Source organism: Corapipo altera, unplaced genomic scaffold (genome assembly GCF_003945725.1).
Source record: "Corapipo altera isolate COAL_440 unplaced genomic scaffold, ASM394572v1 0, whole genome shotgun sequence".
Taxonomy (NCBI): Eukaryota; Metazoa; Chordata; class Aves; order Passeriformes; family Pipridae; genus Corapipo; species Corapipo altera.
This window is the reverse complement of record NW_020884872.1, coordinates 37,928,774-37,953,702: the sequence shown is the minus strand read 5'-3', so window position 1 is coordinate 37,953,702 and position 24,929 is coordinate 37,928,774. Positions and strand designations below refer to the sequence as shown.

Genomic DNA, 24,929 nt, shown 5'->3' with positions numbered 1-24,929 from the left:
TCTTGTGTGATGCTAGAAAAACAGCTGTAGGGTCTTTTTGCTCATAATGCAACATCCTGTGAAAAAATGGTTTTTAACTTGTGTGACTTTCTGGTGCAACAGTGATTGTAGTAAGCACAACTATTTTCTGTGTATCTGGTGCTACAGTGGTTAGAAGATTCCCCTAGCTATTTTTAAACAGATGGCATACCCGAGATTAAATTTTAGTCAATCCTGGTGATTGTTAATATTTAAAAGGTAGTTCATCTATGTCCATATATCGCTAGATGTGGCTGAACAATATATATAAAATTAGAGTATGTTTTCATACAAAATAGGTTTCTGTGAGCAGGGGGGCATATACCTTTACATCTTGTCTAGCATTAAAGTTTAGTTCATTCAGTCTGATTTGGTTGTAGCTAGTACTTCTGGGACAGATTGCATATAACTGCAGGTGAGATAATGTCTGTCAGGAGAATTTATGCATCAGTGAGGAAAAACCCAGTAACTAGGAACTCTAAAATACCTAGTTTAATTATTTCTTTGTGATTCCTGTGAGGTTGTAAGTGTGCTTTTATGAAATCTGTGGTAAATTCATTACACTAGTGTAGTATAGTTTCCCTAACTAGAATCTGCACTTCCTTGAACTATTGGTTGTGATTCTTGCCCATTTTATTTTAAAACCAGACTAAGTGGGTATGTACTGTAGTTTCTGTGATAGGAAGTAGGAGATAGGTAGATACTGCCTGTCAAATTTTATGTAATGGAGAAAAATTTCTATCACGGAGAGAAGTTCTAGCTGAGGCGTGTCTCATGTCATAGTCTAAGGCATTACTGTTATGCTCATGTTTCACTGGAAAAAGGATGGTATCAAATAGCATCAGATACTTTCTGCTGCCTTTACTCAATCTCAATATGTACCATGAGACAAAAAAAGAGGACTAGGCAGCAAAGTTGTCTCTTAGTCAGCAGGTAGATGCAAGGTAAGGGAAAATGTATCTAATTTCTGTATATTTATTATGAAATACAACAATGCCAGTAAACAGTCAACAATCTAAAACCTAAAATTCTGAGGCTCAATTTCTGTAATTTATTAATTGAAGCTAAGTGGTTAACAACACTTGCTTATCTTACAGGAGGAATGGACTGTATACACAATGATGCATTGTTTTATTAATTTTGAAAACGTGAAAGAGCATGCTTTAAGAGCATGTTTGAACATAGATGTGACTCTCTAAAAGTTGGCAATCTGTAGGTTGAAAGTATGACTATAATTGTACAGAGAAGGTGTCTCCATCCTGTGTGGTGTGTGCATGTTTTCTTACAGTATGTTATTCTAACTCCCAGGGGCAGTCTGCAGCAAAACGACAAGGAAAATTTAAAAAGGTACTGAATGTTAGTTTTTGAAAAAGATATGCTTAAGTCTTTTTGCATATGACTTAAAGAATTTGTCTACCAGTCTTGGTTTTTAATTTGTCTCCTTCATCTACCTACTTAGACCTGAATTATTTATTTCAGCACCTTAACGTATGTTTACTGGTAGAATGACAAAACTCTGAGAGGCACGTGAGCATGTGTATACTTTTGCAATAAGTGGTGTAAAATGCATGTGGTGATTAGTGGCCTGTATTTTTTCTCGTTATTAAATATTCAGGAATCTTAAGTGTTTGTGGTCTAGATTTTCTGAGGCAAGTGTTTCTGCCTATTCTGTCTGCAAATTGAGAATTGAATACGAACCTAACCCATTGATATAGAATTGAGTAAATGAATGTCTAACTCTATACCCAATCTACTGAATTGAGAGTTGGCTTCATTACAGTCATAAAAAACATGCTGTAGGAAGCAATATTTTCCTTAGGTGAGATAGACTTGGTGGAAAAGTCTCTCAGTTCATGTTTCTACTAAAATTGAATGTATTTTGTTACAGTCTAGAGTTTATACAGTTGTGTAGCAGGTAGTAGAATTTACAGAATGAATTTTGGAGTATATATAAGATATTTTAGGTAGGGGGTGAGTGACTTTCAATACAGCAGCGTTTAATATTGTGCTTTCTTGTATTTTTACATCAGGTAATACAATAGTCTGCCAGAAGTCAGAGTGTGAAACAGTTTATTGAAAAAATGCAAAAAATACTCCGTTAGACTACCTTTATAAAGTTACTGGGTTTTTTCTTGTTAGAAATAAGATCTGAGAACCATGGATAACTCAGTCTGTTGCCACATCCTACTATTTTGTTAACAGTGAACTTATAACTGAACCTGCTAACTTACTCTGGTCTTGGTGTAATAACTGTGTGGGAATGTGATTAGGCTTTACAAGGAAGGATTTTAGTGCGTGTTGCTGAATTTTATTTTCATATCTGAAAATCATGCAGATGACTTTTAGTAAGTGAATGCAGATCACTTTTAGTAAGTGAATGCATGGCTTCCTGATGAATAGGGTATAAAATCTTCACAAAGTGAATCTCTAACAAGGGAGTTAAACTCTACTCATACTTTAATTTGCATAACAAAACCTGTTAAACAGATTAGAGGTTTCATGTTCTGGGTTTTGTGTTGTTTTTTTTTTTTTAGAACAGAGATTTGCATTCAGATATACTGAGCAGTATACCCACTCAAAATCAAAATAAAAACCACTGTTCTTGTTACTTCTGTCTATTACTCATCAGTGTACTAGCACCAAATAAATAAAACACAATGCATTTCACAGCATTGTTCTGTAAGAGCTCTATTAAATAATGCTTTTTTCTGAGAATACAACTCCGAGGCCTTCCTAGTTTACAAGTTTCAATACTTACCCTACCCTGTCCTAAGTTTACATGCAGGTAAGAATGTTTTCCAGCACAGAAAACTTGGGGTTTTTGGGGTTTTTTTGTGACACAGTTGATCAAAAAAGTATGTGTAGACTTTCTGTATTTTTCACAGACAAGTCCAGGCCCTCTTGTAAGATGAGGAGTGTTAATTTTCATGTGCCATTTTTATTTTATGTGTGGGGTTTTTTTGTTTTGGTGCCAATGACTAGTCTATGGAAGGATTTTCTTCTTGTTTTGGGGTTTCTGGGTTTGGGGTTTTTTTTAGTTGAGGAGGGATGGAACTTGCTAGCTTGCACACATGTGCATGTCACTATGAGAGATCCAGAGCAGATATTTCTGGTTGTTTGAAAGTACTTCTGTTTTCACAGAATTATAGAATGGCTGAGGCTGGAAGTGACCTCTGGAGGTCATCTGGTCTAACCCTCCTGCTTGAGCAGGGTCTCCTAAAGCTGGTTTCCCAAGACCATGCCCAGCTGGCTTTTGAATATCTTGAAGGGTGGAGACTACACAACCTCTGTGGGCAACCTATGCCCAGCCTGGTCACCCTCACTGTGAAAAAGCATTTCCTGATGTCCAGAGGCAACCTCCTGTGTTTCTGTTCATGGCCATTGCCTCCAGTCTTGTCACTGTGCACCACTGAGGACAGTCTGGATTTCTCTTTACTCTCTCCCTGTAGGTATTTACACAGATAGAGGAGTTCAATCCCTAAATGCTCCACACCCCCCAATTGCCTTCTTTAGGCTGAACAGTCACAGCTGTTTCGCATCTTTTTCGCGTCTTCATGGACCTTCACTGGGCTTGCTCCAGTAGATCCACATGTCTCTTTTACTGGGAAGCCCAGGACTGGACATGGCACCCCAGGTGAGGCTTCACTGTTGCAGAGCAAAGGAGAAGGATCACAACCCTCAAGCTGCTGATAGTAAGTGTAATGCAACCTGGGATACCATTAGCCCTCTTTACCACAAAGGCACTGCTGGCTCATGTTCAACCTGGTGTCCATCAGGACCCCCTGCTCCTTTCCTGCCAAGCTGCTTTCCAGCTGGCTGCCCCACAGCATGTTCTGTGCTTGGATTTATTCTACTCAAGTTCTTCTTGTTGAACTTCATGAGGCTCCTGCAAGCCCATTTCTGCAACCTGTCAAGGTCCCTCTGGATGGCAGCATGATCCTCTGGTTTATCACCCAGTCCTCCCAGTTTGATGTCATCAGAAGATGTACTGGGAGTACCTCTGCCCCATCATTCAGGTCATTAATGAAGATGTTGAGCAGGATTCTATCCAGTACTGATCCCTGGGGTACACAACTAGGTACTGACCTCCAGGTGTGTGCCACTGATCACCACCCTCTGGGCCCAACCATTCAGCAGGTTTCAATCTACCTGGCTGCTCATCCAGCCCATACTTGAACAGCTTCTCTGTATTGCATAAAAGCAGTTTGTGGTTATGCCAGGAAATAGCAGCCTAGTTTTCCAAAGATAGTGAATTCTTTTATAACTTGGACAAAAATGTCAATATATTCTTTCTACGCAATAAGCAGGTGTCTTTGTTTTTGCAATTACTGATTATAAAGCAGTTACAATCTGGTTACTTTTTCCCCTTGTCTCTAAGTTGAGTCCAGAACCCATTTAGAATGAAGAACAAATCATTGACTTTTTCTGGTCTGTGACAATAATTTTGTGTTGTTTTACATAATGCAGCTTTTGAACAGCAATATGTAACAACTAACCAAGGGATAGAAAGTTTCTACATCCTTCTCCCTGTTCTACCATTCTTTCCTCTGATTTAAAGTAAGAAACGCATTATGCAGGTATTGATAAGTACAAGTGGGAGACTAAAAAATAGCATTGTGAAGTTAAACATGAAGGGTGACTTCCTTTGAGCATTAAGACACTATCCCTGTTTAATCATGAGGCCTTCAAAAATAGGATGAAGTATGTGTCTAATAAAATTTTGTGTAAACCTGACTGATGACTTCAAGAATCTTAATTTTCCATTAAATTAGAGTATTATTATAAAAATAAGCAACACTGCACAAATTGTATGCATCTTAAAGCAGATTCAAATTCCATATGTGCATTCAATTGTGTATATGCAGAATTGCATTAATATGCAGATGCATATTAAATGAAAAATTATACCTGGGATGTGTTTCTTGAAGGAGCTGTTTACCTGTAGTTAGTTTTGGAAGTACAGAAAACAGTAGTTCATATGTGTTTTCCACATAAAGTACTAGAAATTGAATCACTAGACAAAAATCTTTAAAAATTAAAATCTTGAAGCAAAATTAACAGTTAATTATGCTCTTTTGAGAGGTGATTGTTTTGAGCACATTGTTCTTGTTTATGTATGCAGTTTGTAGTTCTAGTTAAAAGTAAATTCAGGCTTATCAAACTACACAGAGTACTCTGACCAAAGTGCATATCCTATCTACTTCCAGAGTTTTTAATACTCCACAAATTTTTGGAGGATAAACAAAAAGCATATTTTACATTAATTTGAAAGATTATTTAAAGTATTTTTTTCAATGGATAATATTCTCACTTGCTATCTTTATCTGTCTACAGTTCTGTATCTTTTTATAGATATATGTAAAATCAGTACACTATTCTAGGAATTCTGTTCAGAGGAAAGTTTGAATAAGAAAACAAGCTGAAGTGCTGAATTGTGAAGAACTGCCTTTCTTCTCCTTAGTTTCTAATGATGAATGTCTCTTTGATGGCAATGACAGTGCCATTCTGAGATCTTCTGATATCTAGGGGGTAACCAGGTTTTATAAATGATCCTAGTGTTTGCAGACAGAATAGAGAAAGAAGCTTTCAGTCCATCGTACAGTCTTGTTATAGTTAAATTATATGTAATTAAATATGATAAGCACCTAAACTTTATTTATCCCATGAAATAAGTTTGAAGTCTGTATAGAAGAGTGTACCTCTTATTCTGTAAGCTCTTTTAGTAGGAAGGTACCTGTGTCTGAAGCTCATTGATTTCCTTTCAGTGGTCATAGCTTGTAATGCTTGCAGAATCTCATGACCAAAAGTATCTTGCTGAGAGAATGGAGAGATGACATTTTACTGTTGATGGTTTAGCTACATAGAATTAGTCTGTCTAAGTGAAAATGTTTTTCCGCATAAATGGGTTTTTGTTAATCCAGTTATGCTTGATTTGAAACTTAAACCAGAGTAGTATAGTAGAGCCTTCTCATATAGAGAGGGCTTGAGAATGCGTAGGTCATTTAGATATGTAACTCCAAAAATAGTTGCCAAGATCAAAAAGGGCTTTCAAGAGAGAAATCCTGAACTATTGGAAGAATATGTCTGAGAATGGCTGGTTTCCTTCTAAAGAAAATATTAGTCTCAATAGAGGACATCTTTTAGAAAACATGGTAAATTCATTCAGATTTTTGTGCTTAACTAACCTATTAGGTATCTTAAAATGTTAGTTTGTTTTAATGGACTACATTGCTACATTGTTGGTTTCTACTGTTCTCATTATCTTAGTGAGCCCCTACCATGTTTCTGACCTCTATACCTTCCTGCATGTGCTTACTTCCATGACCTCTTCCGTTGTGCTCTGGCCTAGGTCTTGCTGAGTCTTATTTAGCTGTACTGACTGGTCATGCGCTTCATATTTGAAATGCATGTGTGCAGGATAGTTCCTGCGAAGGAATTATTCTTTTTATTCCTGTTATTATATTCTTATCCTGTAATTATATTTTTTCTTTAAAGGAATTCTTTCACAGGAATCATATAATGTAGATTAGTTGTCTAAACTACTTTTAAAAAAACAGTATTTAAATGTCAGTGTTGTTGTTCTATGATTATATATTAAGTAGCTCGAAAAATTGTTTTAAGGGAATATTGATGTCACTGTTACCAGTACTCTGTTCGATAACACGTAGCAAGTTACTGGTCTGTTTGAATTATCAGTTCAAATAAAATTTTTCTGCGTCGATGTCCTTGAATGTTTCAGAAGTGTAGTGTTCAAGTTCATTATTGCAATGTGGCAGTTTGAGCCACATTAGAAATCCAAAATCCAATTTCCAGGCTTCCTCACCCCTTCCCACAATTTATCCTAACACCGAAGAGAAAACTTTCAGGCCAGAGGCTTCTATAGGGGAAGGGGGAACTATTTACATTTATTTACACAAATAAATATACTGTACACACTAAAAGCAACTATATATATGTGTGTATATATATATATATCAGTCCCTTCGAAACTTCTCCTTTTAACTTTAGTCCAGGAAAAGCCTTTCCAGGCTGATAGGTATAACCAGTCTCTCTCTCGTGGGAGTGTTCGGGGGCACAAATGCTCCCCTGTCACCAAGCTCCAGCTGTTTGTGGAAGTCCTTCCTTCCTCACAAAGTCCAAGAAGGTAGCTTTGAGTACTTTCTCCTTGGTCCTGTGTCATTTCTGCTGTGTGGTCTCTCTCTCTCGGTCTCATACCTCGGTTCTGTAGGCTGCTGTAGTGTAGCTTATCAACGTACGTGTCCTCCAAGTCAGTTTTCGGCTGCCCCTGGTCAAACCTCGGCAGGGCAACTCCCAAACCTCTCTCTCTGGCCCGTCTCTGATTTCGCCTGGGATTCTTCTCCCTAGCGCTGAGCTGTTTCGTTATCAGCCCATCCACTTGGCTCTGCTTCACCTTGCACCACTCCCACTAAACAATGAGAGGGAAAAACAGCCCCTTCTGCAGCCTGGCTGCAAAGGGCGAGAAACAAGAAGAGGGCCTGGCCGCAGGGCCTGCCTCTCTCTCTCTCTCACTTACCAGTTGTTTGTGAGTCGTGTCCCTCATAAACACACACTCACTCCAATGCTGTCTCTAACTCTGGCCTAGGCAGAGTTGGGGGGCCGCAGGGCTCCCCTTTCCTCCCCCGGAGGGGGAAGAAGGAGCCCAGCCACCCCCTGGCCTCCTACACCTACACGCAGCAGACAGCAACAGAGACTGCCAACAGCTTCCAGTGCTGTGGCTATATGATTTTGAGCAGAGGCGAACAAGGCGAGCAATGATTGACTCTCCAGGGAACGCTGCCCTGGCACCCAATCACCTCTGAGCCCCTGACTCTCAGGGAGGGCCAATCTTAACCCATGACAGCATAGCAATTTCTAATAGCCACCCTTTTACCTGCTATTTAAGTAACCTTAGGGGGACCCCTGGTGGTCTAGTGGTTGGGATGCAGCACTCTCACCGCTGTGGCCCAGGTTCGATTCCTGGTCAGGGAAACTCCCCCAGGCAGATGGAACTCATCAGCCCTGTAAGGCCATCCATCTAAGAGAAGGTCACTCTAAACAAACCTATGTCCTGAGGCCCTCGCTGCCACTGTCTAAGCTCACTCGGCAGATGAGCCTTAGGATTAAAGGGTGGGCTCAGTTCAGTGCACACTGTCTCACCTAAAAAATCCACTGCGCAGGCTCGAAGGGTAAAGACCTTTCCCCAATCTTCATTCACAAAGACTGGCCATACCTATACAAATAACCTCAAATAACTCCATCTTGTGCACAAGGTTTCATTTTATTTCACAACACTGACATGGTTTACAGGAAGCATTCCCACAAATGTATTGTGGAACAATTGGTAAGAATAATTAAATTGCCACAGTGATTGAGCATGCAACTCAGTATTTGGCACAATGTTGCAACAGAATAATGGTATCTAGAAGATGTAAACTTTAATGATCTTCTATGAAACATCCTATATGTAACATAACGGGGCATGTGCCCTCACTGTTTAGGGAAAAGCTTTTTTAAAGATTGCAACACAAAACCCAAAAAGAACAAAACAGCCTCCCCCAGCAGTTGTAATATTTTAGAATGAGTGACTGAAATCTAATGCTAGCTTATTTGCAAACTTATATGTAAGTTGCCTTGGGAAAAGGACTTCAGAGCATGGTCAAAGATGAGTTAGCTGTAGGTGGTTTTCTTATGGTAATAGTATAGCATGAACTCAAACTATAGTGATATTTGTATAAGCATATAGTGTTTAAAAAAAAACTTGCTGTTGTGATGACTAATTTGAGCACAGGTACAGATGAAACTGGAAAGTCTGTAGCAGTTGACTGTAGATACATCAGCTAATTTAGTAGGCACATGGAAGAAATAGTATCTTGGGTGGAATAAATTTGTATATCCTGTGACATGTTTCGTGCTTATTCTACTGTGATATTTTTTCGAATTTAGTCATCTTTATTAATTTGCTTATTTCCAGATTTATAGGATAGGATCTCTAACTGTCTTCTTTTCCTTTACCTTTATCCAAGTTATTTGCTTTTTTTATAAACAAACAAAAACCCTTCCATGTTTCTTATTCCCTAACTAATACCTTTTAAAATTATATGAATACAAAAATGTCAAACTTCATAAATTTTAGGCTTTCTTTTCTTACACCTAGTGTGCTGTATTAATATTTATGTCCTTGCATTGCTTGGAATAAAAAGTTAAAGCAGTTCCTGAATTCTTAATGTCTAATACCTTTGCTCTCAGAATCCTTACTCGTTGTATGTGTAGCTCAGAGTAGTTGCTGGCTATAATTTGGCTTTTATATTGCATCAGAGAAAAATGTACTGTATCCCTTTCAGTATGTGTCTCTTTTCCCACCTCCAGGATGTCCTTACTGTTCACTATCATCTGATACCATCACCATCAAAGAGTAAAAATGGCAGCAAAGAGAAAGAAAAGGAACAGGAAAAAGAAAAAGACGTAAAAGAAGAATTTGCTGAAGCTTTAAGAGATCTAAAAATACAGTGGATGACTAAGTATGTCTGCTGTCCTTGCTACACAAGCTTTAAGCAGCTTGAAATTCAAAAAAATATTTAGAATCTGTGCTTTCATGATGTATCCTCCTCTCTTCTAGGCTAGATACCACTGACATGTATAATGAGTTGAAAGAAGCATTTCCTAATCATCTTCCATTATATGTTGCAAGACTTCATCAGCTGGATTCTGAAAAGGTTATTTAAACACTTCTTAAACTCAATACATCCATGTAGCCTGAAAACTGAGTCTTTCTTCATATATGTTGGAGTTGAAGTGACTGTACTCAGTACTATAAAGCAGAAATTCCTAATTAGAGTGACAACTGCCTCCTTAACTGGTGGTGGTTTACTTAATCCCACAGCAGGGTGAAAGTATGCTTAACTATACTGTTTGCTTATCAGTTACTCCTTGTTCAGTTAAACAAATTGTAAGTTTCCTTACTGGTTTAGTCTACAACAATATTATTCTGAATGGTGGTTATTGAGAAAAACATACATCCCAATCTGTTTCTCTACTGGATTGGTAATTTCTTCTGGCAGAATTGCTTAGACGACTGAGGACAGTAATCCCCTGAAATGACACAGCTAAATCCAGAATCTGTCCTCAAAAATGAGAACTGTGAACAGAAAAGTTTGCATCTGAGTTTTTTTATGTTGAAGATAAAGACCTTTGTGTATATGCCACTAGCTTGAATATTTTTCTTTTCATTTGGTTCTGATTTTAAATTTATTTCTGAATTGAATAACTACTACCATTATTTAAGAGTACTGATTTGTACGGAAAGGTGATTTGTTTTCTATAAACTCTGCATTTTCCATGTACCGACCTCATATTTTTCACTGTTTGTTTTCACTGAAATGGACTATGTATGCAGGAAATCTTGCAAACCTTCCAGATTTCTTTAAGCAAACTTTGGAGAAAGGGGAGAAAATGACAGTTTTAATTATCTACTGTTACTTCTGCATAACTTTGCAGTTATCCTAATGTAGTGTGTTATCCAGTGAAGCGGTGTGATTTCATAGAGCTGAACATCTTTTTTTATTCTTCCTTTAGGAACGAATGAAAAGACTAGATGAAATTGTTGCAGCTGCAAATACTGTAATCTCTCATATTGATCAGACAGCATTAGCAGTATATTTTGCCATGAAGACTGATCCCAGGCCTGATGCAACTACTATAAAAAAGTACCTAACCAGTAAATAATTTTCTTGCATCCTATTTTTGTAATCTGTGTACTTTGTCTCTGCATATAAGAAATTGAATTACTATAACTTTGATAACTTGTGGTATTTTTTGGGACATAGGTAATTTCAAATCTGACTATACAATTACTGTGTTTTCTTATTATATCTCCAGAATGCAGGAACACTGAAACCTGCAATTTTTCATTTACTCAATAAAATAAACAAGGGTGCTTTTAGGATTTAATTGTATCAGAAAAACAGAGTATTAAGTTTTTGTATCAAGCTCAATCTGAGATCAGAGGGACAAGCAGATTATTAGTAGAAGTGTGTGTTTTGAATGCTACATGCCTTTTCTTTATCTTTTGCAGCCATTCAGATCTGTATTTGAAGGCAAAATTGACATCAGCCAAAGAACTAACTGCTTGCAAAAGATTTTATTTGTGATAAGCATGATGACCATACTTCTGCTTCAGAGTATTTTTGAGACTCATTGTTTTTCTTTAGTTTTAGATTGTTCCTCTTAATTACCAGTGTGTATATATATCTCCAAGAAGACAGTTTTGAAGGTGACATCCTAGTCTAGAGAATAAGTGGTGGATTTTGCTGGACATAGTATGGTGCTGTTTTAGTCACAAACAGAGCAGCAGATTTGAAGAGTAGGCCCTCGACATGGGAGATGCATATTTGTTGATTAATATTAATTGATATTAATATTAAAATAGCATATTTCAATTTTAAATCTAGTCCATCTGTTCTGACTATCCTGAATTCAGATTTGTGGGTAATTTTAGAATTGCTGTTGTAAAAGCAAAGCCATGATATAATAAACTTCATTCTAAACATTTCTTGGTAAGTTGACCCATTAGGTCATGTGGTTGAATCTAACATCTGAAATTAAACACCAGATTCAATGGTGCTTTAAATGGATGCAATTCCTTTGAAGTCAGCAGAATTGTATCTGCTTATGTTAGTGGTGGATTCAACTCTCTCTGTTGATAATGCCAGGAACTATAAAGCTGTATATCTAAATGCTGGCTTACTTTTAGAAGTCTGAGTTGCCCTGGCCTTAAGACATCAAAGGCATTTCAGACTTAGAAGAATGATGGAGTTTCTGTAATGCATAGTGTCTTAAGGTAATTTTTTACGATTATTTTAAGTTATAGTAACTAACCTTGGTTTAAAAATTATCTTTGTGCTTATTTTCATTTTACATATACTAACTACTGTAAACTCAATTGGCACTGATTCTTTTCTTAATGAGGTATCTGCAAAAATTCTAAATATTTTTTCATGCTGTTTTCTTTTTCTAGTGAAATGGAAAAACAGAAGAGTACTTTAGTGGATGCACTTTGTCGAAAAGGAAGTGCACTGGCTGACCAACTGCTTCATCTGCAGGCCCAAGAAGGGGCTGCTTCCAGTGATACAGAGGGCAAAGATGAGGATCGTGAGAACTGCTCAGAAGCTTTGACAGAGACATTCTGGGAAACAACAAAATGGACTGATCTTTTTGACAGCAAGGTAAGAGACCAGAACAGATTTTTTTTCTTTTGCGTGTTGGTCTTTCTGATAGTTTCTCCTGGAATTATGCACCACGTTTGTGTGCACAGCCTCGTACATTCCTCCCTTGTACTTTTTCATGCTGTCCCCATATCTTGTGCTTCCTAAATGACCTTTTTCCACTGAGATTTTGCCAAACCTGTCAAATCCATGGTAAGCCCATCTCTGTGCATATGAATGTAGAGGTTAAAGGAAGGGTATAGGGCAGTACCAGATTTACATAAAAAAGCTACTTGCTTTATTGAATTGCTTCTTTCTGTACTTTCCAGGGAATATTTTTTATTAACCTCTGCACTGTTGTAGCTGTGCACACAAAAGTGTGCAGCATCCCTACTCTGTTCAGTCCTGCATGCTGTAGTCTCTTCCACACCACGGACAAGAGAAGTTTTGTGTTTTGCTGTCAGTAGTATATGTAAAGGTAAAGGAAGAATCCCTTGGAAATAATTACACTTATGTTTTTATTAGCACAGACTTCCTTGACATTTCAAGGTTCCTGATCCTGAGACTTGAATTTTTTTTTTTGTCTGCTTCATTCAAGACAGTTATTCCAGAAGGAAAAAAACCTCATTGTAGGTGATTAGTTATGTAGTTTTAATTTATAAAGGTTATGACTTTGTGTTTTTGGCTGTTGAGCTATGTCGTTGCTGTACTTAGCTGTCACATGTGACTGTTTTAATAGAAGATGAAGTGACCAATGTACTTGTTTATAATTGAGTAAAATTACAAAAGCACTTACAAAAGCACTTCAAGTAGTTAAAAAAGAAAAACTTTGAAAGTGGAAAAAAAAAACCCCAAAACATTTAACTTCCTTGGCAGTAAATAAACTTCACATAAGAACTTATGCTTTAGGTGGAGGCCTGAACAAGAAGTTTGATGGTGCTCACTCTCTCTTAGTGTATATGCCCTTGTACCCATACATCTTTTCAGCATACCTCTCCTAATCATTAACTGATTATAATATTCTGTGGTAGCAGATTTTGTGCTTTAATCATATTCCTTGGTACGTGATTTTCTTGCTGTCTGTTTGTAAATGCAGTACTTTGTTCCAGTATAGTAACTCCTGGCTTACTTTTGTCTTCTGGTTTTTATTTTTTAACGCTGATAGAATTTCAGGGGAAAAATGCCTATATAGACATTCTGTTGGGAGTTTATTACTCTTTGTTAATGGCTTTTTTTTTTTTTTTCAAGACATGTAGTGATTCCGTGTATTGTTGAGCTGAATACTCTGGGTCGGGAATAAGTAACTGATTTGAGTTCTACAGATTAGGAACTTGAACCTTTCTCTTTGAGTGGCTTAACTATGGATTTGTCTAAGTGCACATTCAGATTTTGCTCTGAAAATTTATGCTGCTGTATTGTTAAATTGCTACTGAAAAGCCAACAAAACTGTTTTACATTTTTGTAGCATTTCATATGGAAATTACTTCCATTCTGTTTATGTAGTATGTTTGTCTTCTTTTTCCTCTTGGTTTTACTACTCAATTTGAAATCTAAACTGATTGATGGTCAGGAGAGCTACAGAGCTACTTGCTCATTCCCCTGGGGTGGAATGAGGGAGAAAACTGGAAGAGTAAAAGTGAGAACTTTCAGGGTGAGATAACGACAGTTCAACAGGTAAAGCAAAAGCCACGCACACAAGCAAAACAAAACAAGGAATTCGTTTGCCACTACCCATGGGAGGGCAGGTGTTCAGACATCTCCAGGAAAGACAGGCTCCCTCATATGTAACTGTGACTTGGGAAATCAAATGCCATCACTCCAAATCTCCCCCGTTCCTCCTTCTTCTCCCAGCTTTATATGCTGAGCATGACACCATACAGTGTGGGATATCCCTGTGGTCAGTTGGGGTCAGCTGTCCTGGTTGTGTTCCCTCCCAACTCTTTGTGCATCCCCAGCCTGCTCACTGGTGAGGTGGGGTGAGAGGCCTTGACTCCGTGCAAGTGCTACTCAGCAATGACTAAAACATTCCCTGTGTTATCAGCCCTGTTTCCAGCACAAATCAAAAACAGGGCCCCATACCAGCTACTATGAAGAAAATTAGCTCAACCAAAACCAGCACAGAAATGAAAGAGAAGGAAGGGTAGAGTGTAGTCAAGTCAGACAGGAGACAGACTTTGTATGAATGTCCTTCAGTGAGAATCCTCAAGAAGCAGCCAGCTTATTCTAAAGCAGCGTGTAGTAAATTAAAATGTGGTCATGGCATTTGAAAGATGGAACAGCTGGATGAGAAAGCATGGAAATAAGGCTTTTGAATACTGCATTGATCATTCAAGTATATATAGAGAGCTTTAGATAGAAACATTGCTTTAAGTGTTTTTAGTTCTAAGCTTTCTACCCATCAAATTACATCTAGATGTCAGTAATTAAAAGGCTAAGTAAATTTTTGAAAACAAAGAGATGAATCAGGAATGTCATCACTTTTCTGTGTGCTTCTGCTCACCCTCTAGTAAACCAAGTGCTGTCACTTATTTCATCTCTACTCTGCAGATGTTGCACCTGTGTGGCCACAGGGCATTTGTTGGTTTCCTTGAATTGCCTGTTTTTCATGGAAATGTCGTGCTTGTTCCCTGTATTGTAGCAAATGTGTAGGGAAATGAATTTCCTTTTGATAGTAAGTGCATTTGTTCACACTTTCAGCTCTTCTCTGAAGGTTCATTTTAAATGAAACATGAAAGAAAATATTTATGTCCCCTGTGTACACAAGAGCATTTCAAGTAAACTTTAGTTGAGACAGCTTTATGCAGCATTTGATTGCTTATGCTGACATGTTTATGACAGCACTGTAGGGTCTTCAGTAATGGAATATAAGTTGTGCAGGTTTTCTTTTACCTAGAACATAGCTTTAAGTTTTGTAGGCCAAAATCCTCAGTTTTAAACAAAGCTGCTACAGGAGAGTAGTAGGATGTTTGCTAATGGGAATGACCAGTCTGCATAATTTAATGCCCCTCAACCTTTACTAGCTGTTGGGGACAAACCTAAAGTCACATTTAAAAATAAGTTTAAAAACAAGTAAAAGGTGCAGACTTTTCCATCTTGTCCTTTAAACATCTTTAGCCTGCATTATTTTTCGTAGTAGTCTGTACCATTAGATGCAGCTGTCTCTTCCAGCTGATTGTATTCAGTCACTGCCAAAAACTTGCTGCTGGATACTTGATTCCCTTAACTGCCTTCCCTCTCTTGAAAATATGAGTCAATTTTTTTATATGAATAATAATTTAATCTGTGATAGGGCAGTCAATAGAATTTAATTACCATAGTTTATTACCTGAAAAAGCTTGTTTGCTGGGAATTGTAAACATTATAACCTCAGTGTTCTTAATAAGTAGTTGCAGTATGTTACCTACACATTATATTGTTTAATCTAGTATTTTAATGATTTGTACATGTAGATATATTTTAATCAACTACTTAAATAATGAAGTAATTGATTATACAAATCTGTTTTCATAGGTAACAACATTAGGACACTAGAACAGATTTTTTAGGTAGTTTAGTGTAGCTGGATTCAAACACTTTTCCAAGAGTGTTTTCAGGTTTTTAAATATTTCAGCCCTACAAATGTTTTAGGAGAAATTGTTTCAGCATTTTACTCTCCTAAACATCTTTATAGCCAATAGCAAGTTAGGCAGCTAATTAGGAGTCAGATGTTCAACCATTTTCATGGGTCTGACTCCTAGCACATGGAGTATTCCAGGCCGTTAGCTTGGGGAATAAAGTATCTAAGAGTGATATCTTTGTTTTCCTCCCCTCGGTATCCTAGAAGTATGCGTTGCCTTTTCTTACTACCCTTTTTATTGCTCTTTGTACAATCTCTGGGCCGTATCACTTGTGATGCAAAAGCTAGCCCTAATTGTATTTATTGCAATTATGAAATAATATTAATATACTTTGAATTAATTCCTCTTCTTTCACCTAGAAATTTGCTTTTGGATACTACAAATTGGTTTCTTTGCTGGTTTTATACATTCATATAGCAGCTGTTTTTTGTTTTATATCTTAATAGCATTCCAGTTTACATTTTGTTTACACACATCAGGGAACCATAATCTTTACTTCTGTGACCTTATAAAACTTGCAATAATTATAAGGCTTAATTTGACCAATATGTGTACAAGTTGTAAAATATCTTAATATCTTTTGTTTGTAAACCAGTTCCGATCTTAAAGCAATTCATGGATTGTTCTTAACTTCTAAAGTGCTAATGAATTTTTAGTAGTTTTACTGAACTTGTATACGGTTGATTGAGGGGTTTTTTCCAAGCACTACAACAGAAATTGTCTTTTATCAAGAGCTCTTGGAGCATTGTTTTCAACCTTTTGGTCCAGCAGAGAACCTTTTTCTCATTTAGAAATACCCAAACTTTTATTTGGCCAGAACAAGGGTGTTTCGTAAAATGCTTTGTTTTCTTGCCACAAAAACTCTAGGAAGCCCTGTTACGAAAGAAATGCTGTCAAGTGGCTTTCCTCCTGCCTTTATCACTGATGTTCAATAACCATTCAAAACTTAGAGGGTCAGGTAAGAGCTTTCTTAATAGAGCAGTGACATTATTTCTGGTTAGCCTCCAATATGTTATATTTACTGAGAGCTCCAATGCATTTTTCATTTGATTTTATTTTGTTTGTTTGTTTTTTGTTTTGTGGTTCTATCATCTTTTACAGAAGGGAATTTTTTTTTTTAAGTTTAGTTTAGCCAACTAAATGCTAATGGATCCACTGAGAGGTTATTCAGAAATGTTTGCTAATGTGTTTTGCTTTAGGAAAATATCCAGAATAATTGGATTGAGAACGCAGCATGGCAAAGTGTTTTTCCAATAGCAATATTTGGAAAATCGTATCTGTGAATGGTGCTGTATGCTCATTGTTGCATATATGTGTGTGTTTTAAGCTACAACAGATTGAGTACTTCAACACATCAAAATAAGTACCTGAAGATAGAAGAAGAAGAATGAGGAACTGAGTACTTGACATAGTATTTTGGAGCTTCAAAATTGCACCTTTACTTGCTTGATAATTGAGCTTGTTATTTCTTTTTTACCTGTCCTTTAAATATTGATCCTGCAAAGACTTGTGCATGTGATTAACACTAAATGAAAGTGTTCAGGCTGCTAAAATTAGACAGGTTCCTCAGTCCTTGCAAGATTCAGGTCTCTGGTTCCTTAATGTTTATATTCTTGAGATATATTTATTTTTTTTATGCTGTAATGCAAAGCATATTTCCAAATATCCTGTAAGAGTTTTTGTTAGCTTTTCTTAATGGGATAATTTAAGTGGGAAAATTTAACTTTTATTGTGGAGTCAGAGGGAAGGACAAATATTGTAATGAATGAGGGGAAATGAATGGCAAACTCTAATACAAGATTTCATAAGCACTACCAACAACAGGCACACCAGCATATTCACCAACTTTACTGCTATGTCACTTTTCAGCAAAATATAAAAAATACCTATTTGCTATGAGTATTCCAAAGGGAATAAAAGATAAGTGTCTTGATTGCTCTAATTTTTAGCGCTGTAGCTGGTGAAATGGTATGAACTATCTTGCAGCACCCTGAATGCCATCAGTGTTTGGTGTTAAGAACCTGATTTATTTCACATTAGCGCTCAAGGAGACACATTGGTTTGCTTATGTGAGTTACTGCATTGATAAGGACTGTCAACTGGCTCTTTAGTTAGTGTTATCAAGAGAAAGCTTTTTTTTTTATGATCTCTTCTTAAGAAATTACCAGTAGTAAGGAGCTCACCTAAAACCGGAGGCTTGTCTTCATGCTTACCTGTCTTCATTGCTTTTTTATAATAATGTGCATTTCTCTGTCTGTGTCTGTATATATATCATTCACTATGTACATTCATACTTTTTTCTGCAGTAAGTTAGTGACTACCTAGGAATCAAAATTCTCAGTTGGGTCTTTGCTTCTGTGGGTTGAAGATATACCTGCCTGGTTCTTGATTTTTTTGTTTAATTTTTTTTTTTTTTAATATACCATACAGTTGCCTCTAGAGAATGAAAATCCAAAGAAGCTAGAAATGTGATAAATGAAAAATTAGAATAGTGACATCTGTGTTACATAAGATGTTCTGAAGTCAAATATGTTCGTGAAGTCAGAAATAGTCTCTAGGAACTTCATGTTTATAACTACTACTGTGAATCATCTGTTTTACTGCAAAGAAAAAGCTATCTTCTGTAAATGTTTTATTTTGAATCACTTCTTCTACCTGAACAGAATTTGCTATTACTGTCAAACCTTGTAAGATATACTTAACTTGTTTTGTTTTTTTTTAATTTGCATTGTAGGTTTTGACTTTTGCCTATAAGCATGCATTGGTAAATAAAATGTACGGGAGAGGTCTCAAGTTTGCCACAAAACTTGCAGAAGAAAAACCAACAAAGGACAACTTGAAAAACTGCATTCAGGTAAGCAGTATTTGGTCAAGTAATGGACTATGTTCATACTGAGTAAACTTTTAAGAGCAAGATATAAGTCTTTTGGAATTTTTGATACTTTTTACATTTTAGAAACCACTAAATGGAACATTTTATCTTTATCCAGGCTTTGGTAGCTTGCCCTCCATTTTTGATAGTGATTTCTTCTTTCTTTTTCTAAAATAACGCGTTTGTGAGTAACTGTCATTTTTAGCAGATTTACTTTCTGGAACTTCCTTTGGGACATAAAGGAGGTAGACAGCTTAGCCAAAGATATCTGCATATTTAAAATCCTGTTATGTTGCTGTTTAACCACTATTATTTTTTACTATTATTAATCATAATTACTGTTAGTAGAATATAGGTGGTGAATTAATGGAAATTACGGTAGTTCCTAGGGCAAGATTTTTGTGCGTTAAGTTAAAAGACTGTGGATCATATGGGGGGGCCAGAAGTTTCCCCCTTTCAGGACTAAGGAATTCAAAAATCACTGTTCTCCAATCTGTTATCTTTCTATAACTGACATTTTTAGTAAGATGTTGATATCTGTGCAGTGTTTGTTTAGATTTAGATGTTAAAAAGAATGACTCTTTTTTTAATGTCTGTTTTTTTTCTTCAGCTAATGAAGTTGCTTGGATGGACTCATTGTGCAACTTTCACTGAGAATTGGCTTCCTGTCATGTATCCACCTGATTATTGCGTATTCTAGAAAATCAACAGTTGTAAAATTAAAATGATTTTATATGGGGCAGGATAGGAAAAGATAAGTTTGACTTTTTATTCGAACGCATGTTTTCATTACTGGATGCTGATTATTAAATTGTGTGTATTTATCAGTAAAGGCACCTGGGTACAGTTAATACCTGTTAACCTCACTCCTATCATTAGGGAGTTTCCTTATTGTGCATCCCATTGCTGGCAATGGATGTGCCAGAACTGCCAACACCAAGGATTTGGAATCAGGTTGGAAAAACTTACTGCATGCATGTTAGGTTCTGAACTGTTACTTTTAACTGCAAACCTGTAAAAGTTCTGTATTTTTTACGGTAAACTGAATTTTAACATGTTTGATCTTAATTTCAGTTGTATGAAGGCCTTAAAGCTACTTCAAGAGTGGCTAAACTCTTACTTATTAGACGAAAATAATGAAACGTGTATTGTTTGCAAGAGTTTACATTTAATTTTTTTTAAGAAAAATTCAACCTCTCAAACTGTTACGGTGTTTAACTTTGAATTGCTGATGCATAGGTGCTCTTGTAAATCTTCATTTTGGGGTGATTTCAGACAAACTCAAAAATCTGTGGGAAGCTGAGTATCAAGGACAGGCTGATACATGTATAAAAGTGCCAGACAGTTACATCTTGATCGAATATTGTAAAGCTATACATATATGTTTATTAATGTTAAAAGTATAAACCACAGCAGAATAAATTTGCAAAGCTGAAGATCAAAAAAACACTATGTGCACTCTGATACTTTAAAAGATTTTTATAATTAATAAAAATACTGAAGCTAAAAATTGTATTGGTTTCTGGATTAGTACATTAAAAAAACTTGCTGAAAGAAAACACCTTACAAACAAAAGTTCAGTGCAGCCCAGAAGATCAGTGCTTTTTGTTAAAGCCTTGTTACTGACTACTGCTATGAAAATTGTTCCTTCAGTGAAGGGAAATTGGTCTGTTTGAACAGGTCATATGTATCAACCAGAGACAAATTGCCGTATCCTTTGCCTTGCTAGTTTTTTCAATACTTGCAATGCAAAACTTAAATACAACTGCGACTTTAGAAATGTAAATGCACATAAGGTGCAACACAATCCTGCAAAGCATTCCAAACTGGAGGTCCTGCCACTAAATCAAGAATAGTGATAGTTTTCTCTTTAATTTTCTCTTACTGTGGCTTTAAGCAACTTGACATTGGATTCTGGAAATTCTGCTAGAATAGTTGTGTTAAATATATTGGAAAGTTTTTCCAAAAATTCATAGTCTGTAGTAAATCTGAATTTATTGGCCCATAGTAATACTGTTCCTGGCTTACAAAAATACACCATTGTTGCTAGCAGGGAATCCAGAGCTGCATGATGGTACACAACATCAGTTGCCAGTATGAAATCATAATGGTAAGTTGATACAGGAAAATCTTCGTTGAGGCCTTCTCCCCATACCAGTTTTCTCACTTCAGGTTTGTGCATATCCATGTTTTGTGTATTTCTTGAAATATTATATGAGAGATTATCAAGAACTTCAGGCAAATCGGTAGCTGTAACATGAGCTCCTAAAGAAAACATGAATTTGTTTCAATTCACAGAATCATCAAGGTCGGAAGAGACCTTCAAGATCATCTGGTCCAACTGTGAACCCAGCTCTGCCATAATCACCCCTAAACCATTTCCCCAAGTACCACATCCAGATGCCTCTTGAAAACTTCAGAGATGGTGACTACACCACCTCCATCGGCAACTTATTCCAATGCTTAAACCACTCTACAGTAAAAAAAATAAACACCTAACTTAAAGGCCATTTCCTCTCATCCTTTCACTTGAAACATGGCAGAATTCATAGATAAGTAGTTAAACATATATAAAACTTTATCTACATAACTTCTCCAGCCTCCCCCTCGCCAGTAACTAGGGTAGTTAACAAAAGAGTTTTTTACAATAATTTTCATTAAAAAAAACCAAACAAACAGTGACAAAGTTTATTTCAATTGTTGTTTCATTTCCTTAAAGTGACAGTGGCAGGACTAAATCATCTTTCACAGAAAATCTAAAAGAAAATACAAATTTACCAACCTAAGATACAGGCCACAATGGAAAGCAAGCCTGTTCCAGCACCAATTTCCAAAACTTTTTTGTCTTTGAGGTTGAATTGTTCTTGATTTGATTCCAGATATTGAGATAAAGCCAGTGCCTAAAACGGTTAACACATATCCGTAAGAGGGTAACAGCTAAGTTGCACAAAAATTCATTAGATGTTTTTATGCAAAGGTGTTGGTTTTTTTAGTACAATGAAAAACACTGAAGGGTGTAACATAAAAATGCAATATGGAAAGAATTGTGATGTTCTGGTTTTTTATATTAAAAAAATTAAAGTGGTTTATTTTTAATTTACTTTTATGAGATATGGATTTGCTACACATTTCTATGTGAGTCTTCTGACAGCTCAAGATAGACAATGGTAAAGTGTAAACCATACAGTCAGAACACCAAATGAGATTTAACAATATGTACAAAGTAATGTTTTGGTTTATGATCGTAAATGTTATGCTTTATTATCGCTATTATCAAGTAAATTCAGACTTCAGCAGAGATTTTTGGAAAACCTGTTTTTGTTTCAATTTTTTTTAGCAAAGGAAATATTAAAAATCTGTTATTTACCAACTTGACACTTGTCTTTGGTAATCATATAAACTTTAAAAAGGAAATAGCACTGTATGGAAATATTGTTTATCAGGCCTTTGTAAAGATCTTATCAATAGAATATAAAGGGGCTGTTTATAAACAACATAAACTGATGCCAAAGAAACTGTCTTCCCCGTTTTGCTTCTCTTCTTTAGAGATGTGTTACTATTTTAATTCTTGTGCTTTTCATAATACAACACTGTCTACTTGCTCTGAGAAAGCTGACAGCTAATAAATCACTAGTCCAATTTGTGCAACCTCTCCATTTTCTTGGATAGTTGTACCATCTGCATTCTGACACCTGATTAATGTGCGAATTGATGATCGGACATGTCAAAATAAGATACTGTTTCACCCACACATACGCTTTCTTTCTATTGTTTTGAAATTGTCTGCCATTTTTTTGTGAGCTTTTTAAATAAATGTGGATCTGAAAAATTTTGAAATCCTAATTTTCATGTCTTTATCATTGACCCTCAAAGGCAGTTTTCTCAGTCCATGTGAAATTCTGTTTTTAAGAGCAGGGAAAGCAGAGATTGAAGAACTGTTTGCAAGTGTGGTTTTCTGTTCTGCAATGGAGCTGTTCCAGCCTGTTCTTTAAAGGAAGCATGTTTAATTGTTATAACCTCCTTTATTTAATCTCTCACAATTTTCTTTTTCAGCCTCCTTTTTTGTACTGCTGATTGCTTACCTCCTAGCAGTGACTGATTGGAAACATGAAGGAAGCTGAATGCTTCTTCTTGAGTTCTCTTTCTGACTTTTTTTCAATACCTGCATCCAATTTACAAATGCTTAAATGCCATAGTCCTTTTGGTGTGATCTGGCAAATTACCCTAAGGCAGAGCTTTCTGCTGAAGGTCTTTGTCCTGCGTAGGGAAACCTCCATTGTCAGAAGTATCATCTAAGAAAGCTTCCTTAATGTTTGTGTACTGCTATCATGGTTTACTCTTGTGTCCTTTCAGCTTTCTGCCATGTCATGCACTTACCCCCGGCCATACCACGGCTCCAAAGTGTTCTATGGACTCCTGAATGATGATTCGGTGGCCAACATATGTATAGTGCTCTTTATCGAAGTAGTGCGAAACTCTAGGAACCCAGTTCTGCAGTATTTTGAGAGTTACTGGTGAGCCTGCGAGAGAAAAGTTGAAATTGGTGTCTTTATATGCAACTTGGTAAAAAGTGTCTTGCAAAAATAGTGTGTGGGCACACGGACTAGAAAGCTGTCAGGCCATTGGCCTTGAATTTCAGAATCATTAAGATTGGGAAAGATCTGGAAGATTGTTTAATCTAACCCTTAACCAACCCAGCACCTCTGTGTTCCTCACTAAAACATGTTCTCAAGTGCCACATCTACACATCTTTTAAACACTTCTGGAGATGGTGATTTGATCACTTCCCTGGGCAGCCTGTTCCAGTGCCTGACCACCCTTTCAGTGAAGCCTAGCTGCTGTCCAAAAGCAGACACTCTGGCTGACCAGGTAGTGAAAGAAACAATGGTCATTTCCCACCATTCTGAGTGTTCATGTGGGCGATTTACTAAATCAAATATAAAGTTCTGCTAATTACAGCTAGAAGACTTTCAGGACCAAGTTGCCTTGTATTTGGGGTAAGATAGTTCATATTGAGTATGAAGATAGCATGTAGGTGTGTGTACTGTAGATTTCATTTGTGGGGTCAACAGCTCTAGAACATCAAGTGTCTTTTTAGATAAGAAGTGTTTAGAATGTACCTCTTTCATCGAAGAAAACCTAGCTCTTTTTAGTGGTTGTTTTTTAAGCATCCTTCCACAGAAGGAGAGTTGTAAGATGCTCTTTAAGTATGTGTTGACATACAGCGTGGTTCAGCAAGTCAGTACTATGGCAGTGCTAGTGTGTCTCATCATAGCAAGCAGGCTCATGGGTGAGGTTTTTCAGAAGAGCTGTGCTGAACTGTTCTATCTGATCTCACTGAAAACAAGGACACCGATCTGAATGACTGTACTGTTGCTGGAGGCCTGTTAGCAGGATATGCATAGAATTAACCTTAACTGCGAAGAAAAATTTTGCTCTGACTAGCATGAATTTTAGTTGTTCCCTGCCAGGAATCCTTGGTAGCTGTTGGAGCAGTTTAGCCTGTTGAAATCTGTAATACCACAGCTTCAACAGTGCCAGCCCAATTAATGCATATTATAATCATATCTCTGATTGTAATTGACAAATAATTCTTAGATGTCCAAGTAAAATTCAGAGACCTTTTTAAATATACATCTGAATTATGGAGATATTAATTTTTTTGTAGATTTTATCTGATAATATATGCAAACATAAGGAGAAATGGGAAAATTGGATGTCAAAAGGAAAAGTGACATGGTGACATCTACTATTTGAAGACTGACAAAAATCAAAATATGAACTGCTAGCATGCCATAGCAATTGCAGAATTTAAATGGGATTAAACCTGTGTTGGATTCTGCATGCATGGAGCTGCAAGTGCAGTTTTCAGAGTCACACTGCTCTTCACAGGTTTCTTCTTCCTCAGATGGGCAGTCCATTGCTCTTTGAATTTTGTTGGGGAATGATGACTGCTGTGCAGAGATCATAGCAGAAGAGCTGAAACAGAAGGGGAAAACTAATGTAAAGTCTTGCAGGCACTCTCTTTGTATGAGACATAACTGGAAGAAGACATGAGTAGTTTGGGTGGACTTTGGTGGCCTTTTGGCCACCTCATTTGCTGCAGCCAGTGCTCTTGATTTTGTCTCTTTGCATCCAGTTGCCTTCTCTTCCCTGCCTTTTCTTGCAGAACAGCTTAATGAATTACTCTGAAATGTAGTGAACTGCAGAGTATGCAGATAG

General features: G+C 36.7%; 2 protein-coding genes across 3 annotated transcripts in view; one reads left to right on the top strand and one right to left on the bottom strand.

Moving 5' to 3' along the window:
• TPP2 (tripeptidyl peptidase 2) overlaps window positions 1–20,217 on the top strand; it is a 54,363-nt gene extending 34,146 nt beyond the window's left edge. Inside the window, exons 24-30 of one of the 2 annotated variants that reach the window (XM_027644405.1) lie at window positions 1,327–1,365; window positions 9,385–9,536; window positions 9,635–9,731; window positions 10,591–10,721; window positions 12,032–12,239; window positions 18,570–18,689; window positions 19,318–20,217. In XM_027644405.1, coding sequence (XP_027500206.1) covers window positions 1,327–1,365; window positions 9,385–9,536; window positions 9,635–9,731; window positions 10,591–10,721; window positions 12,032–12,239; window positions 18,570–18,689; window positions 19,318–19,407 — 837 coding nt within the window. In that variant the 3' untranslated portion in view covers window positions 19,408–20,217. The remainder of the gene's footprint in view (window positions 1–1,326; window positions 1,366–9,384; window positions 9,537–9,634; window positions 9,732–10,590; window positions 10,722–12,031; window positions 12,240–18,569; window positions 18,690–19,317) is intronic. The other variant, XM_027644415.1, reaches the window with a different exon arrangement.
• Window positions 20,218–20,460: 243 nt separating this feature from the next.
• On the bottom strand, window positions 20,461–24,686 carry METTL21C (methyltransferase like 21C). Its single transcript, XM_027644426.1, has 4 exons — window positions 24,535–24,686; window positions 23,085–23,227; window positions 21,490–21,607; window positions 20,461–20,972 (listed from the first exon to the last, which is right to left on the bottom strand). The coding sequence occupies exons 1-4, from the start codon at window positions 24,674–24,676 to the stop codon at window positions 20,578–20,580; spliced, it is 798 nt and encodes a 265-aa protein (XP_027500227.1). The 5' UTR covers window positions 24,677–24,686; the 3' UTR covers window positions 20,461–20,577.
• Window positions 24,687–24,929: the final 243 nt, after the last annotated feature.